Raw genomic sequence first — 18,138 nt, forward strand, 5'->3', positions numbered from 1 at the left:
TATATCCACTCTTTTAAAAATTCTATTCTCATATAGGTCATTACAGAGTATTGAATACAGTTCCCTGTGTTATACAGTAGGTTCTTATTAGTTATCTATTTTATATCTAGTAGTGAGTATATGTCAATCCCAATCTCCCAATTTATCCCTCCCCCCATTTCCCCCTTGGTAACCATAAATTTGTTTTCTACATCTGTGACTCTATTTCTGTTTTGTAAATAGGTCCACTTGTACCATTATTTAAAATTCCACATATAAGCAATATCATATGATATTTGTCTTTGTCTGACTTCACTCACTATGACAACTTCTAGGTCCATCCATGTCACTGCCAATGGCGTTATTTCATTCTTTTGTATGGCTTTCTTATTCCACTGTGTATATGTACCACATCTTCTTTATCCATTCCTCCGTCGATGGACATTTAGGTTGCTTCCATGTATTGTAATAGTAAATTTACAATACAATACAATTTACAATACAACACAATTGCTATTGTAAATAGTACTGCAATGAACATTGGGGTATGTGTATCTTTTTGAATTATGGTTTTCTCCAGATACATGTTGGGCCCAACTTTAGACCTAAAGTAAACTATTGGTCAATATTTAGATAAACTAAAAACGTTACTTGAAATTGTGTATATTGTGATCTGCTTGCATTTCAGGTCAAACAGTCCATTCAGGGCAAGGGCAAGGTCATTCAGTGAAAGAGAGGGAGGAAGGCAAATCCTCCCCAGACCCTCACTTGAGTGGCTAATGCTCAGGAGGCCCTGACCTTTCAGTGTCATCCATCTCCTTTATGCATAACCAACCCCTCCCCAGGCCTTGTCCGAGTCTGACCAGAGACTTCCCTTTCTGTCCCAACAAATCCTCTGGATGGCTAGAATGTTCTTTTGGAATTTATTGGTAGTTTTCTTTTTTTCTTATATAACTCTCATGTAAAACTAGAGATTTCTCCTATAGCCTCAGTGAGTGTATTTGGCTTTTTCCACTCCAAGAAGCAATATATAATGAAAATTTGTGCTTTGGGAGTTAGACCTTGGCTTGAAACCCAGCTCAGTCTTTTCTGGCCATGTCATGTTGAGGTTGGGCAATTTATTTACACTTCTGAGATGGTAGCCCTTATCTGTTAAATGTGGATAATACTACTTTCTTATGGGGGTTGTTTTAAATTGAATGAGATATGCAAATATGCTTGGGACACAGGTGTCTAATGTTAGTTTTCTTTCCCTCCGGGGTTTAAGTGAGGAAAAGGATGAGAAGCAAGAGAACAACTGAGATTGATGAGGCACACTCCATTTTCCTATCATAACCATACGCAACCATCGTGTTCTAGATGCTTGGCACAGAGTCTCTCACAGAAAAGGTAGTCGGCATGAATATTCATGGAATGAATCTTCTGAGCTCTGTGCTTGCTTCATGTACAGGAGGGTAGAGGAAAAGCTGTGTTGCACTAATTCTTCAGCAGACCAAAAACATGGGCTGCTTGAACTGGATGCAGAAAGTGGAGACAATGGCTAAAGAAACAGACAAACCAATTCCTATGGCTGGTGGGAGAAAATAAATGGAGTGACAAGGGAACCAGGTGAAACTAAGTAGTGTCTCTGGAGGGTTATGTCCTGTGGCAACTCTACCTCCTTAAACTTCTATATACTGAGCTCCTAGCATTTTAATCCCTACCCTCATCTCCTTATCCAAAATAAATATTCTTACACTAGAGTCCCTATGGCAAGAATTGATGTGTAGTTTATGGAATTGGAAGAAATCTACTTTTTAAATATAAAAATGCATTTACTCTTGGGAAGCTTCTGAATCTATTCCTGTTGATATGCTCAGATGGTGTGACTTACTGCTTCGTGTGGCTTATTCAGGAATGGATAACACATGACTAATTAGCCTACAGGAACACCAAGCATTTCATATGGCTTTTACACTCTAAATCTTATGATGATGAACGTTGTTGTCTTTTTTTTTTTTCTGCCTTCTCTGGTTTATTTATTTATTTATTTTTATATTTATTCTTGGCTGTGTTGGGTCTTTGTTTCTGTGTGAGGGCCTTCTCCAGTTGCGGCAAGCGGGGGCCACTCTTCATCGCGGTGCGCGGGCCTCTTCACTATCGCGGCCTCTCTTGTTGCGGAGCACAGGCTCCAGATGCACAGGCTCAGTAATTGTGGCTCACGGGCCTAGTTGCTCCGCGGCATGTGGGATCTTCCCAGACCAGGGCCCGAACCCGCGTTCCCTGCATTAGCAGGCAGACTCTCAACCACTGTGCCACCAGGGAAGCCCACGTTGTTGTCTTTTATTTTGAGATAACCATGAAGGTCAGAACAGGATGATGGAGATGATGACCAGGGTAGGACATTGTTTCCTGTCTCAGTCTGTCTAGCAACTACCAAATGGGGAAATGATGATGCTTTACACACATCTGATAAAAAGTATGATGAGTTTTTTCCTCTATCCTTGTAGATCAAAGGACGACCTACAATTACTATAGCACATTGTCATTTACAAGTGACAAACTATATGATGAGTTTGGAAAAGAGGCTTCTAAAAATTTCACAAAAATGAGCCAGAAAATTGAATCAATGGTAAGCATTTTATTCCCACTTCTAGAGTATTTGCTTTCACTTTTTACCATAATTTTTAGTATCCTAGCTTCTCAAACATCCATTCAACTGATCTTGTATATCTTGCAAAATGGGGAGAGGCCCTACCTGAGAGATACAAGACAAAACTAACAATACATGACTTGGAGGAATATGCCTTACAGGGCTAAACCTAGTGACTTTTAGCCATTTCTTTTTGTACGTCCTACTCACCCTTCCTTAGCTAGTGCTACAGTATTGATCAGCAGAGTCTAGAAATTCTGAGAATATTAGGGTGACCCAAAATACAGTTGTTGTATTACTGATTTCCTAAAGAAGAGACCTTTAGCAAAAGGACACAAGATTGAAACTATTCAGACACATACTTGAGAAGTATTTTAGTATTTAAAAACATCCAACCTTGGACAAGTTTTTGGTACATAAGTCTATAGGAAATCCTTGGATATTCATCTTTATCCTTAGGGCATCAATATTCATCCTGAGGAATGAATTGAATATTTTAAATAGTGGAAAATTTAGCAGTATAGGCCAAAAGAGCAAGAGCCTGGGTGATGACTTCTCTTCATTGTCAGACTACTTAGAGAATAATTTAGACTTTTCCTGGTAGTCTGTGAAGTAATTAGTGAAATGATGTGATGGAAAGCACCCTAAACTAGGAGTTGGGACACCTAGTTCTAGTACCGTTTACTAGCCAGTGATGTGTCATTGACATATCTCTTTATCATTCCGGAAAAATTCTCTTATGTGAAAATTAAGGCACTACACTAGAAAATTTCCAAATTGTCTTCCAGTTCCAATATCCTGAGTGAGAACAGAATGGCAGTGGCCCACCTGGAAACTGCCTGGTAGACTAGGAGCTGGAGGATTTGGATACTTTGCTGAGGAGAGGGTCAAATCCTGGTTGTATTTGTACTTGTAAACACCAAACCAGGGAAATAGCAAATAAGCTCTTTTTAAGGAGCTATATTTTAGGATATATATACATATATATGTACATATATCTCCTTAAAATATAACATATATTAAAGGAAAGGAAATGGAACTAAAGAGATCAAGTAAAGATGCAACTATTTTCCTCGTTTTTTGTGCCATTCACTAAAATTTTTATAAGATCCAGACTGACTTAAATATATAGGAATATAAACAGGACTCTAATACTCTTAAAAATTAATAATTTTGAAATTGTTTGATAAAAAAATAAACCTTTAAATAAATATTTCCAAGTGAATGCTGTCATTAGAGAACTCATTTGAATTGTGCTGATTTGTCTCATAATTGAAGTAACTTTCCTTGGGCACAAAGACTCAGAAGTCAAACAAAATGTAAGAAAGAATAAAAAGGCTCATTGTTTCTGTCAGTCAATTACCAGCTTGTAGTATCTGTGTTTGGTAAACATCCATACAGTGAAAACAAGAAACACTTGATGTGTTTACCTTGACTTTTAATTTAAAAATTTAAGTTGGTTAGAATTCTTATTTGTAGTAGTAAGAAATACCTCCATAAAATACATTCTTCCACCCTATTAGAGTAAACCTTATAGGAGGTATTAGGCTATGTATCCCAGTTCACCTGGGCCTTCCTAAGAGCATCTTGAGTGCTGAACTGAGTGCAGATTATGACAGGATATTTGGTAACTTTTTCACCAGGTTTGAGAAACATGTGACACCATTATGCATTCATTTCCCCCTTCCAAGTACTAATCAAGCCCGACCCTGCTTAGCTTCTGAGATTAGATGAGATCCAGCATGTTCAGGATGGTGTGGCCATAGATTGTTCTTATTTTTATGACCTACCACTTGACAGAGTTTTTTCATTTCCTTTGTTTATCTACGGTAACAGTCTGTATCTCATGGTGTGGATGCTTACTCTTACTTTTCAAAACCCAATCTGTTTATTGTCTTTTGTCTCTTTCTGAGTGTAACGCAGAAGATGTCACTCCTGGCCCCCCTACTATGGTCCCCCAGCTCCTATAATTCCTAAGGCAGAGTTCAGTTGAAGTCACTGAGTAGAATACAAAAAGAGATTCCTCAAGTTCAGCACATTGTGAAATGTCAGTCAATGTGTTTTGTTTTTAAGTTTTTTAAAAATGTTTTTAAGCTTTGAATCAACTTGCAGAATTTCAGAAAATTATCCTTGCTGACGTATTTTGAATATTTTTGGAACAGGTGAAAAATGCATTTCATAGATCTTCATTGAAGCAAGCATTTGTCAAATCTCACATTATCAAGTTCAGGTATGTAGATCTAAAATGCTGACTTCTGAATATAATTTAAAACTAAAGCTGTTAACCTGGTCAGTAATAAATACTGTTTGAAGTATTAATGATATGATATAATTCAATTCAACAGACGTTAATTTGGTACCTGTTCCGTATAAGTCATGGGTTACAATGTGCCTTACTCATTCTTTAAATTCAAAAGATAGCATTTGCAAGATGATTTTGAGGGACAGAAGTATTATTGGTGGTTATGTTATAGAACTGTTTTTTTTTTGTTTGTTTGTTTGTTTGTGTGTTTTTTGGAAACCCTAATTAGCACAAATAGGGACCTAAGCCACATCCCTCAGTTTAATAGCAAATAAGTGTCCTATGTAAAATAGTGTAGTAGATGAGATTTTTCTTCTCCTCTTGGTTCTCCTTCCTACCAATTTTCTTTCCTTTCTTTCATTCCACTCGTTTTTTCTACAAATATTTAAGATCTCAGATCTGATCATCAACCATCAATAAATAGAATCCAGAGCATAACATTTTAAGCAAAATACTATATGAAGATCTTTAGTAATGTATTGTCTTAATACAAATTATTGGTATTTTTCAAAATAAAACAAGAGCTATTTCCAACATTATTTCAATGACAAAAACTCCAAGTTACTTCTCATTCTATTACTTAGTTGACATCTCTGAGGTGTTAGTTTGCTCACTTTCTTCTGAAAATTCCATACTGTTTGGTGTTTGAAATTTTATTTTTTCTTAGATCTTCTTCTCCAGTTCTTAAATTTTCACTCTCTCAAGGGGACTTCATCCACCCACAACATGGTTTCATGTGCTATTGAAACCCAAGTTTCTATTTCCAATCTAAACTGTTGTCCCGATTTTTAGAACTATATGCCTGCCCACGCACACCTCCACATGGAGGTTCCACAGAAAATTCTTAAACTCAAGAAAAACCCAATCACACTAATGAGAAACCTGGAAGTCATCCCACACTCCTCCCTTTCCTGGGCCCCTCGTACTTTATGAATAACTAAGTTCTACCAATTCTGTCTTCCAAATAACTTTCTATTTTGTTTACCCCTTCATCCCAGAAATCTTGCTACTCATTATTCTTTCTTCAGTTACTACAATATGAGAAGTGTAATTTGTTGGAAAGATAAAGTCAGTCTTAGAGATGTTGATTTGAGGTACTAAGGGACCTTACGAGCCTGAAATATGCATCTGACATAAGGGAGGAAATGGAAACTGAGGTGAAGACATAAATTTGCTCAACATCAACTCAAAGTATTAGAAAGTGTGGGTGTCAACAGAATTTCTCAGAAAAGGGGTAATGCAAGAAAAAAAAAGGATGATGAAGAAAGCTTGAAGAACGACAGTATTTAAGGAAATAGAAGAAAATAGGGAAATAAGGAAGGAGGAGGAAAAATGAAGAATCAAGAGAGGCACCACTGAAACTAACAACAGAACGTTTCAGGGAGTGAGTGGTCAGCATCCACAAGACTCCTGAGACGCCAAGTAATGTGACTAGAAAGAATCCATTGGAAATGTCAATGAGGAAGTCATTAGTGTTCAAGCAGAGAAACAACTGAGTGGAACAAAAGGGGAGGATGCAGACTGCAATGAAGTAAATATGAGGCAGAATGTAATTTACCCATTTAAGAAGGTTTTCTGTGATATGAAGGTGTGAGATAAATTGTATAGCTGGGGTAGAGGGAGAGTTTTGTTTGTTTTTGTCTCTATTAGCCAGCCAGTATAGGAATAGTTTAAGAGAAAGAAGAAAGAGTACTTAATAGATTATAGGGTTGCTGAGGCAGTGAAATGGGATGAGATATATAAAAATAATCTCTTTAAAGTCCTCTTTGTTTTTTTCAGATTACAAAAATAATAGAAAATTTTATAAAATTCAAATAACACAGTATTACAAAAAAAGAAAGCGAAAGCCCCCTCTCCAATAATTTCACACCCAGAAATGATACGTTTTGTTAACAATTTATATTTAACATTTTCCCAATGACTGCATATAGATCTATTTCATTCTTTAGCTGGCTGTATAGTATTTCACTACAAGTATATGTCAAGATTGATTTAGCCAGTGCTCTTTTGATGAACACTTGGGTTGTTACATATTTTTCTGATTTAAAAATAAGGTTATGACAACATATGTGTACATATCTCCTTGCACACAAAAGAGTGTATTTGAAGATTAAACTTCTAAAAGCAGAAATGCTGCATCAAAGAAGATGGATAATCAAATTTATAACAGATAAACTGCCTTCCAAAAATGAGATTCTAATTTATATTCCCACCTTCAGTTTGGGAGCATAGGAGTTGATGCAGTATACAGTGAGGAGTAAAATTGTTTGGGGTTCTGGTTCAAGATGGTGAAGTAGGAAGAACTGAACTCACCTTCTCCCATGGACACACTGAGTCTGCAGCTACATAAGAAACAATTTTCTCTTAAAAAAAAAAGTTGGCTGAGTAAATACTACACATTGGGCAAATGAGAAGAAAACCACATTGAAGCAGGCTGGAGACACTGGGACACAATCTTGTCATAAACTCCACCCCAGCAGAGCAACCCACACCAGACGAAAACTCAAAACCCAGAGATTCTCCATGGTGACTGAAGGGTTCGAACCCCTTACCAGGCACCTCAACTTTTAGGACGTGCACTTGAGAGATGAGCCTCCAAAACATCTAACTTTGAAAATGAACAGGGTTTGAGTCCTGAGATCCACAAAACTGTAGCCATCTGGGAGATGCCTCCTTAAAGGGCCCATGTACTTGGACTCACCCATCCCAGGGCCCAGCACTGAGGCAGCTTATTGCACCCAGACTAAAAGGGAACTGATTGCATTTGAAAAGAAGGGGTAGAGTAACTGACAGAGAATGAGAAAGTGTAGTCAAGGATGATTCCAAAAAAAAAAAAAAAAAAGGATGATTCCAAAGTAGTAACTCATTCAAATAATGCTAAAGCTAGTTAACACTCTATCTTGGAAATATAATCACGTGAAGTCAAAACAACTTGCTCAAGCTTTCTAATGTCCTTAGGATTGGGAGTTGTTTAGGAGAGCCTGAGGCTGCTTAGGAGAAATCACTGGATTTAATTAAGCCATTGGAAATTAAGCCTGAAAGCCAAAGCCAGAGTTGATTTCATATTTACCATACATTTTATTTGATAATTTTGAATGGTTGACAAGAGAATTGTTTTTTTATATTAATAACCCAAGTATTTAACTAGATCCTGTGGTGGTAAGGGAGATCATGAGCATACTAGTTAGTTATCAGAGAGGCTGAGATGGGAGTTCTATATATGGCAAACAATAGGAGTATAGAAGAAAACAAATTAGATCTTTTAAAATTACATTTATGGATTTGTTTTGTGTGTATGTTTGTGCTTCAAATGAATGATAAAGAAAAAAATAGAGTTTGATATTACCATAAATCTTATTTGGAACTTTACTTTTAAAAACCATCTTTCTCTCTCTTTTTTTAATTTTTTCCTTTTTGGTCCACAGTCAGGAGGAACATGGATTGTTGGCTCATATGCTGCTGATTTTTAGATTTCCCTCTACTGAGGATCCTGAAACCATAAGTAAAATTATTCAACGTGTTCTACATGAAAAGCTGCAAGATGCTGTAGGACCCCCTAAATTAAATCCTGAATTAGTTGCAATTAAAAGTAAGTTTATTTCCTATTATGTAGTTCAATTCTCTTACATAGAATAGCTCCATGTTAAGTCTGGTCTTGGGCACTGATTTTTTAAAAAGTTTTTGGATGTGTTTCATTGTGGGGATCTTGTCACCAACAGAATATTTCTTTGGAACTAAATTGGTTCTAATGAAGTTTTAAAGTTTTTAATACTACCTTAAACTTTCACCACCCATGCAAGTCTGTCATTAACCCCTGAGCCTGTGTTCTTTTTCTATATTGGGGCTTACACTTTAGCTATAGAATCCAATGATAAATGGAGAAAGTGGCTTTGTGTATTTATTCCTCTTCTTTTTCTTGTTGCTTACTTTTTATGTTCTGAGTATGATGGGTGGAAAGGTTCATGCCATCCACATATTTGCTTTCAAATGTCATTAATAAACCTTGTTAGCTTCTTTACTTAGGCCTTTTACTGATGAAAAGTTTGTAATTTAGTTTTTGGTATAAATTATTTTTGGTATATTTTACAACTAATTTGAAAAATCTGAGGTTTTTGTTTTTGTCAGGGCAGGGGGACAAAATAAACAGTGATAGGTCATCATTACTAGAAAGTAAAAAAAATAGGAGATCCTCAGGGGATATAAAAGACTGGTTAAAAGCTAAGTCATGTGCTATAGAACAATGCTAGTCTGTAGAAATAGTGTGCCAGCCACATGTATGATCTTAAACTTTCTAGTAGCCACATTAAAAAGTAAAAGTAAACATGTGAAATGTATTTAAATAATTTATATATTTAATCCAATATATCCAAAGTAGTACTATTTCAACAAGTAGTCCATGTAACTGACTACTGGTTGAAATACTAATGTAATTTACATTGTATTCACAATGTAATTTGTATTGACAAATAGCCCATGTAAATATTATTCATGAGATTTTTTTTTTTGTAATAAGGCTTTGAAATCTATTGTATATTTTATACTTACAGCGCATTTCAGTTTAGCCACATTTCAAGAGCTCACTAGGCGCATGTGGCTAGTGAATAGAATATTGGATATGGCAGCACTAGAAACTACAGAATAGGGGACAAGTAGAAAGAATGAATACAAGTGCTGATATAAAAGCTGACAGATGTAACTAGAGGCCTAACCTGATGGTCAGCCCCTCTACTTGCTTAGAAAAGGAGGCTCCCTTGTCAGGGCCAGCTATGTAATTTGTGGGGTCCAGTGCAAAGTGAAAGTGTAGAACTCTTTGAAAAGCAATTAAACAATTCTGTTAAAGGTACTAAGATATAAGACTTTGCTTTCCTTCATGGTCTCTCTCGACTTATCATGGCATTTTTATTTGTTCATTAATGATATTCTAAGTGAAAAAATCCAAACTTTAAATTACTAGCATGAGTTTTGCTGTTCACCTTTATATTGTGAAATGTCAACTTCAAATGTAAATATAAAAGCATTTAATTTTTATTTGGAATCATGAAAATTATACAATTGTATTTCATAGCTCATCCGTGCATGTATTTTGGTTCCATGCAATGGAAACACTACAGAAGTCTAGCTCAACATTTTTTATTTCCCTTCTTGATACAGGCACGTTTTACCAATGCTTTCTACCTTCAGCTTATGTGAGGAAGAACCAAAAGATCCTTCTATGTCATTATTTTCAGCTGAAGCTGTTGGTTAATACAAAGAAATAATGGGAGCAAGAAAGGATATGAGAGGGTCCCTTAGTCATTCATGTTTATTAGAATGCCATTGCCTTCTTTTGTGTTCTAAGCAAGTTCTGGTTCAAACAGAAAACAGCCTCCTCAGACTGTCACTACCCTCTGCTTACACAGTGGTAGACATCACACACTTATCTCATACTCACTTTGAGTTGCTAAACATTGTGGGTCCACTGGAATTCTTAGTTCGTAGGATATTGTGCATGATATATACAAACGGGGTAGCAAGAATCCATGGGCACATCTATTGTGTATATCTCCTCTGCCCATGCCATCTCTATTATCCTGTCAAACTTCACTTCCAAACATGTTATGAGATAAAATTATTATGAATTTCAAGACAGTGAGCATTAAACCAAGTGAGAGGTCATGCTGAGAGTAGGACTCAGTGCAGATACACAAGTCACACACTCATGAAGTCAGCCCTCTTAGTAGTATTGTAAAAAAAAAAAAAAAAAAAGAAATTCAACTAAATAAATTTAAAAATCTAATTGTCTTTATTTAATGATTCACAAATTGTGCAGTATTCCGCCTTAGCAGATAGATAGGAGCTCTGAGGAGCTATACAAAATGGAAGCCTTTTATAGCCAGAAGGAGGTGAGACAAGGAAGCTTTCTAACGGAGTGGACTGTGTCATGAAAGGGCAACTTCATTTGGGGGTAGGTGGGGTCTATCAGACAGATTACTTCACTGGTGCCGACCAGGTAATTCCAGATTGACTGATTAAAGGTCACATTCCTGAGACGTGCTGAAACTGCAATTAGGCTAGGTATTAGGTGGTTTGCTGATGTAGGACTTAGCACAAGTCACTCCATTTTGAGTCTCCTTATTTCTTTTTTTAACAGTATCAACATGCAAAGCCATTTAAAGCTTGTGTTTCCATATTTATTTTCTGTTTGGATGATCTGTCCATAGTGTAAGTGGGGTGTTAAAGTCCCTTACTATTATTGTGTTACTGTCAATTTCCCCTTTTATTGTCATTAGCATTTGCCTTATGTATTGAGGTGCCCCTATGTTGGGTGCATAAATATTTATAACTGTTATATCTTCTTCTTGGATTGATCCCTTGATCATTATGTAGTGTCCTTCCTTATCTCTTGTAACAGTCTTTATTTTAAAGTCTATTTTATCTGATATGAGTATTGTTACTCCAGCTTTCTTTTGATTTCCATTTGCATGGAATATCTTTTTTCATCCCCTCACTTTCAGTCTGTATGTGTCCCTAGGTCTGAAATGGGTCTCTTGTAGACAGAATATATATGGGTCTTGTTAAATGATACAATAGACCAGATAGATTTAATTGATATTTATAGGACATTCCACCCAAAAGTGGCAGAATACACTTTCTTCTGAAGTGCACATGGAACATTCTCCAGGATAGATCACATCTTGGGTCACAAATCAAGCGGTGGAAAATTTAAGAAAATTGAAATTGTATCAAGCATCTTTTCCAACCAAAACGCTATGAGATTAGAAATCAATTACTGGAAAAGAAACTGTAAAAAAACAAACACATAGAGGCTAAAAAATATGTCACTAAATAATCAAGAGATCACTGAAGAAATCAAAGAGGAAATCAAAAAATACCTAGAAACAAATGACAACGAAAACACAATGACCCAAACCTGTGGGATGTAGCAAGAGGGAAGTTTATAGCAATACAATCCTACTTCGAGAAACAAGAAAAATCTCAAACAAACAATCCAATCTTACACCTAAAGCAACTAGAGAAAGAAGAACAAAGAAAACCCAAACAGTAGAAGGAAAGTAATCATAAAGGTCAGAGCAGAAATAAATGAAATAGAAATGAATAAAACAATAGCAAAGATCAATAAAACTAAAAGTTGGTTCTTTGAGAAGATAAACAAAATTGATTAACCTTTAGCCAGACTCATCAAGAAAAAAAGGGAGAGGACTCAAATCAATAAAATTAGAAATGAAAAAGGAGAAATTACAACTGACACTACAGAAATACAAAGGATTATAAGAGAATACTACAAACAACTATATGCCAATAAAATGGACAACCTCAAAGCAGTGGACAAATTCTTAGAAAGGTGCAATTTTCCAAGACTGAACCAGGAAGAATTAGAAAATATAAATGACCTATCACAAGTAATGAAATTGAAACTGTGATTAAAAATCTTCCAACAAACAAAAGTCCAGGACCAGATGGCTTCACAGGTGAATTCTATCAAACATTTAGAGAAGAGCTAACACCCATCCTTCTCAAACTCTTCCAAAAAATTGCAGAGGAAGGAACACTCCCAAACTCATTCTATGAGGCCACCATCACCCAGATACCAAAACCAGAAAAGGTATCAGAAAAAAGAAAATTACAGACCAATATCACTGATGAATATAGACGCAAAAATCCTCAACAAAATACTAGCAAACAGAATCCAACAACACATTAAAAGGATCATACACCATGATCAAGTGGGATTTGTCCCAGGAATGCAAGGATTCTTCAGTATATGCGAATCAATCAATGTGATACACCATATTAACAAATTAAGGAATAAAAACCATATGATCATCTCAATAGAGGCAGAAAAAGCTTTTGACAAAATTCAACACCCATTTATGATAAAAACTCTCCAGAAAGTGGGCATAGAGGGAACCTACCTCAACATAATAAAGGCCATATATGACAAACCCACAGCAAACATCATTCTCAACGGTGAAAAACTGAAAGCATTTCCTCTAAGATCAGTAACAAGACAAGGATAACCACTCTCACCACTATTATTCAACATAGTCTTGGAAGTCCTAGCCATGGCAATCAGAGAAGAAAAAGAAATAAAAGGAATCCAAATCAGAAAAGAGGAAGTAAAACTGTCATTGTTTGCATATGTCATGATACTATACATAGAAAATCCTAAAGATGCCACCAGAAAGCTACTAGAACTAATTGATGAATTTGGTAAGGCTTCAGGACACAAAATTAATGCATAGTAATCTCTTGCATTCCTATACACGAACCACAAAAGATAAGAAAGAAAAATTAAAGAAACAATCTTTTACCATTGCAACAAAAAGAATAAAATACCTAGGAATAAAGCTACCTAAGGAGGCAAAAGACCTGTACTCAGAAAACTATAAAACACTGATGAAAGAAATCAAAGATAACATAAACAGATGGAGAAATATACCATGTTCTTGGATTGGAAGAATCAATATTGTGAAAACGACTATACTACCCAAAGCAATCTACAGATTCAATGCAATCCATATCAAATTACCAATGACATTCTTCACAGAATTAGAAGAAAAAGTTTTACAATTTGTATGGAAGCACAAAAGACCCTAAAGATCTTGAGAAAGAAAGCAATCTTGAGAAAGAAAAACTGAGCTGGAGGTATCAGGCTCCCTGACTTCAAACTATACTACAAAGCTATAGTAATCAAGACAGGATGGTACTGGCACAAAAACAGAAATATAGATCAATGGTACCGGATAGAAAGCCCAGAGATAAACCCATGTACATATAGTTATCTAATTTATGATGAAGGAAGCAAGAACATACAATGGAGAAAAGACAGCCTCTTCAATAAGTGGTGTTGCGAAAACTGGACAGCTACATGTAAAAGAATGAAATTAGAACACTCCCTAACACCATACACAAAAATAAACCCAAAATGGATTAAAGACCTAAACGTAAGACTGGGGACTCTAAAACTCTTGGAGGAAAACATAGGAAAAACACTCTTTGACATAAACCACAGCAAGATATTTTTTGACCTACCTCCTTGAGTAATGGAAATAAAAACAAAAATAAACAAATGGGACCTAATGAAACTTAAAAGTTTTTGCACAGCAAAGGAAACCATAAACAAGACCAAAAGATAACTCTCAGAATGGGAGAAATTATTTGCAAATGAAGCAACAGACAAAGGATTAATCTCCAAAATATACAAACAGCTCATGGAGCTCAAATCAAAAAAACAAGAAACCCATTTCAAAAATGGGCAGAAGACCTAAACAGACATTTCACCAAAGAAGACATACAGATAGCAGTGAGGCACATGAAAAGATGCTCAACATCACTAATTATTAGAGAAATGGAAATCAAAACTACAATGAGGTATCACCTCACACTGGTCACAATGGCCATCATCACAAAATCTACAAACAGTAAATGCTGGAGAGGGTGTAGAGAAAAGGGAGCCCTCTTGCACTGTTGGTGGGAATGTAAATTGATACAGCCACTATGGAGAACAGTATGGAGGTTCCTTAAAAAACTAAAAATAGAACTACCATATGACCCAGCAATCCTAGTACTGGGCATATACCCTGAGAAAACCATAATGCAAAAAGACACATGCACCCCAATGTTCATTGCAGCACTATTTACAATAGGCAGGACATGGAAACAACCTAAATGTCCAATGACAGGTGAATGGGTAAAGAAGATGTGGTACATATGTACAATGGAATATTTCTCAGCCATATAAAGGAATGAAATTGGGTCATTTGTAGAGATGTGGATGGACCTAGAGTCTGTCACATAGAGTGAAGTAAGCTAGAAAGAGAAAAACAAGTATCGTATATTAATGCATATATGTGGAATCTAGAAAAATGGTACAGATGAACCTATATTCAGGGCAGGAATAGAAACATAGATGTAGAGAACAGATATGTGGACACAGGTGGGGAAGGGGAGGGTGGGACGAACTGAGAGATTAGGATTGACATATGTATACTACCATGCGTAAAATAGCTAGTAGAACCATGCTATAAAGCACAGAAAGCTTGGTGCTCTATGCTGACCTGTCCCTTGGGTGGGACGTGGGGTGAGTTGGGTGTGAGGGAGGTCTAAGAGGGAGGGGATATATATAAACATATAGCTGATTCACTTCACTGTACAGCAGAAACTAACACAACATTGTAAAGAAAATATACTCCAATTAAAAAAAATGAAAAGCCAGAATTTTCTCTAGGAAAAGCTTGAAATAAAGAACAGGTTATTGAAATAGGGAGACTAGTGGTGGTGGTGTTTTATTTACTGAGAATAAATGGTCACTTCTTCCTCATTTTTGTCATTTTCTCCAAATATAGCCAGAATAGAGAAAGTCAGAAAGAAGCCTCTCAAGAATACAGATTTTTTTTTTTTTTTTTGGTAAATCAATACTATTAAATACTAAAAGAAAAATTAACTTTAAAATATTTTGCATTTAGAACTCCCATCTTGCCGTGTTCTAAGAAAATAGGTTGGGCCGTTGGAAATCTACCGAGTCAGGAAATTTGAGTTCTTAAAGTTTTATGTATCTGTCAGTTGGTTTAGTGTTTGGATAGGATTAAGACCTGATTGTTGACAAGTCAACAAACTAAGGAGCCACTGGCTAGAGTTGAATGACAATTTGAGGGCAAACTGTCTTGCTAAAACTTCAGCAGAAAGAAGACCTGGAAAAGGATAACATTTGCTTTTAAATGGGAGTAAGGACAAATCTATGGATATGCCACTGGAATATGTTATACAGATGGAACTATGCCTATGAGTTTGGTAAAAAAAGAAAATCTGAAATAATGGTCAATAAAAATATCATCGCATCTGGGGAATCAATACTCTGGTTTAGAATAGTATGTCCCCCCAAAAGGCTGGACTACCTGCATCTTATTTCTGGCTATAAAAGTCAGATTCCTGGGTTTCAGCACAAAGCTACTGAGTCAGAATCACTGGGAAGAGGAACAGGAATTTACAGTATAAAGATGCTCTCTAGGTGACTTTTGGCCACACTAAAGTTTAAGAAACACTGTTCAAATCTCCCTTCTCCCCAAGACAATGAACCTATTCTATCTATGATAAACTAACTGTGTTGCTTTTTTTTTTTAACAACATAGAGATACTATCTAATAATGGAATTGAGCAACCTTTAGTATTTGAAGTACTCAGAGGCATTATGAAATTCTGATGTGCAAACCCTGTTCTATTCACCATTTCTGTGTGTTTCAGAAATCAACAAGACAGAAACAGACAACTTTCTGAACAATTGTAAGTTTAATATATTTATTAAAATTGCATTACCTGAATGAAAAAATTTAACTCCAGATTAGTTAGGTTTTGTTGGTATTATAGGGTCAGAATAAAGTTTGATCTGTGCACAGCTCATGGTATTTTATCTTATTTCTGAGGCACATTTTATCGCAAAAGGATAAAAACTGGGAGGACTTTGGAATGGATGTATGGGGCTTGTGGCAGATGTGTAGTGGAAGAGAGTAGTACAGTTGTTAAAGAAAAGGCAAAAATACTTCTCAATGTTTTGATTGCAGATATCTACAATATACTCTCATGAACATTTTGTAAAGATTATATAAAAGTAATCTGTATGTTGCTATTTGTCAGCTAGAGGCAGAAATTTAGTGTTACTCTACACTAAATAAAATCTTGATGTTATTAATCCCTATTGTAAAAATTGCAGACAATTATGGGGTTGGAGTATAGATTGATGAAATTATTGAAGGCCCAGATAATATCTTCACCCATATTTTAAAAAAATACTGACTCAAGGCTTAGTGTTTCCTTTCCCCTATAGCAGAGTACCCTACCATGATTCAGAGAATACATTTGATATTTAACAGAATTAGTACAAAATACATTTATGTAAAAAGATGAAAGGAAGTGTGTTATTCACCAGCTCAGAACGTTGGTTAATTCACAAACTTAACTAAACATAAAACCAAAGGATAATCCCATTACCTAAATGGCATATATTTTTGTCACCAATATTTAGTGGGAACTTGCTATTTGCTAGTGCTGTGTTAGTCAATAGGGATATAAAATGGATAAGATTTACTCCTTGCTTAAGGCAGCTCGTACTCAAATGAGACTAGATATATGAGACTAATGCATAAACAGAATTCTAAAATAATAGTTCTCAAACAGGGGCAATTTGGCCCCCAAGTGGCTCTGTCCTGTTGTGGCATTTTGGTTATCATGATTGTAGGGGGGCGGGATGCTATTGGTACTGGTGTATATAGGCCAGGGATCCTTTAAACATCCTACTACGCATGAGACGGCCCCCCACACAAGGAATTATCCATCTAACAGTGTCAATAGTGCCAAGATTGAGACATCCTGTTATAAACAATATCCTCATACTAATATTAGATATATATACATACAATAATATAAACTAATATATATTAATCTATTATATAGAGACATATATACACACAGAGTATTATTATTGTTATTATTATTGTTATTGTTATTATTATTTTGATGTAAGCATCAAGAAAGTCATAAGTAATCCAGTCTGGAGGCAAGGGAATTATTAGGGAAGGCATCCTAGAGAAGGTAATGACTGATTTAAATCTTACAAGATGAATAGGAGTTAAGTAAATGGAACACTACAGTTTAAGCAAAGGTAAGAACAAGAGAAAATACGTGATACTGTTGGAGCACAAAGTATAAGAAATTTGAGACGCAGTAACACAATTTGATTACTTAAAAAACAACTGCTAACTAACGCATCATCTCTTTTGCAGGCTGTGGGACACGAAGGAACAAAACTACAAGACAGAGTCTCAGGATTGTTGGTGGGACAGAGGTACAAGAGGGTGAATGGCCATGGCAAGCTAGTCTGCAATGGGATGGGATCCATCGCTGTGGAGCAACTTTGATTAATGACACATGGCTTGTGAGTGCTGCTCACTGCTTTAGAACGTAAGTCCTGAACCTTGAGAATGACTAAGGGTAAGCAAAGCGCACTGGGGCTTGGCAGGAAGGAAATACCTCATGAGAGATGAGTTTAATACAAATTAAAGATCATATATATATGAGAGTGGGAAACTCATAAACCTTAGTAAGAGGTTTTATAGTTTAGAAATGGAAATGGTACCAAAGTACATGTAGATAAATTATCCATTGACAACTACACAATAATTTATCAAAGGAAGCAGGAATTTGAGAGTCATCTATCAGAGATGGAGGCTAG

General features: G+C 35.9%; 1 protein-coding gene across 1 annotated transcript in view; it reads left to right on the forward strand.

Annotated features, from left to right (window-relative positions):
• Positions 1-18,138, forward strand: part of TMPRSS11E (transmembrane serine protease 11E) — a 32,602-nt gene that overhangs the window by 6,858 nt on the left and 7,606 nt on the right. The window contains exons 4-8 of the mRNA XM_068541982.1: positions 2,469-2,590; positions 4,774-4,841; positions 8,339-8,502; positions 16,155-16,193; positions 17,690-17,867. Of these exons, the coding sequence (XP_068398083.1) occupies positions 2,469-2,590; positions 4,774-4,841; positions 8,339-8,502; positions 16,155-16,193; positions 17,690-17,867 (571 nt within the window). The remainder of the gene's footprint in view (positions 1-2,468; positions 2,591-4,773; positions 4,842-8,338; positions 8,503-16,154; positions 16,194-17,689; positions 17,868-18,138) is intronic.

The sequence above is a fragment of the Eschrichtius robustus genome, chromosome 4, assembly GCF_028021215.1.
Source record: "Eschrichtius robustus isolate mEscRob2 chromosome 4, mEscRob2.pri, whole genome shotgun sequence".
Taxonomy (NCBI): Eukaryota; Metazoa; Chordata; class Mammalia; order Artiodactyla; family Eschrichtiidae; genus Eschrichtius; species Eschrichtius robustus.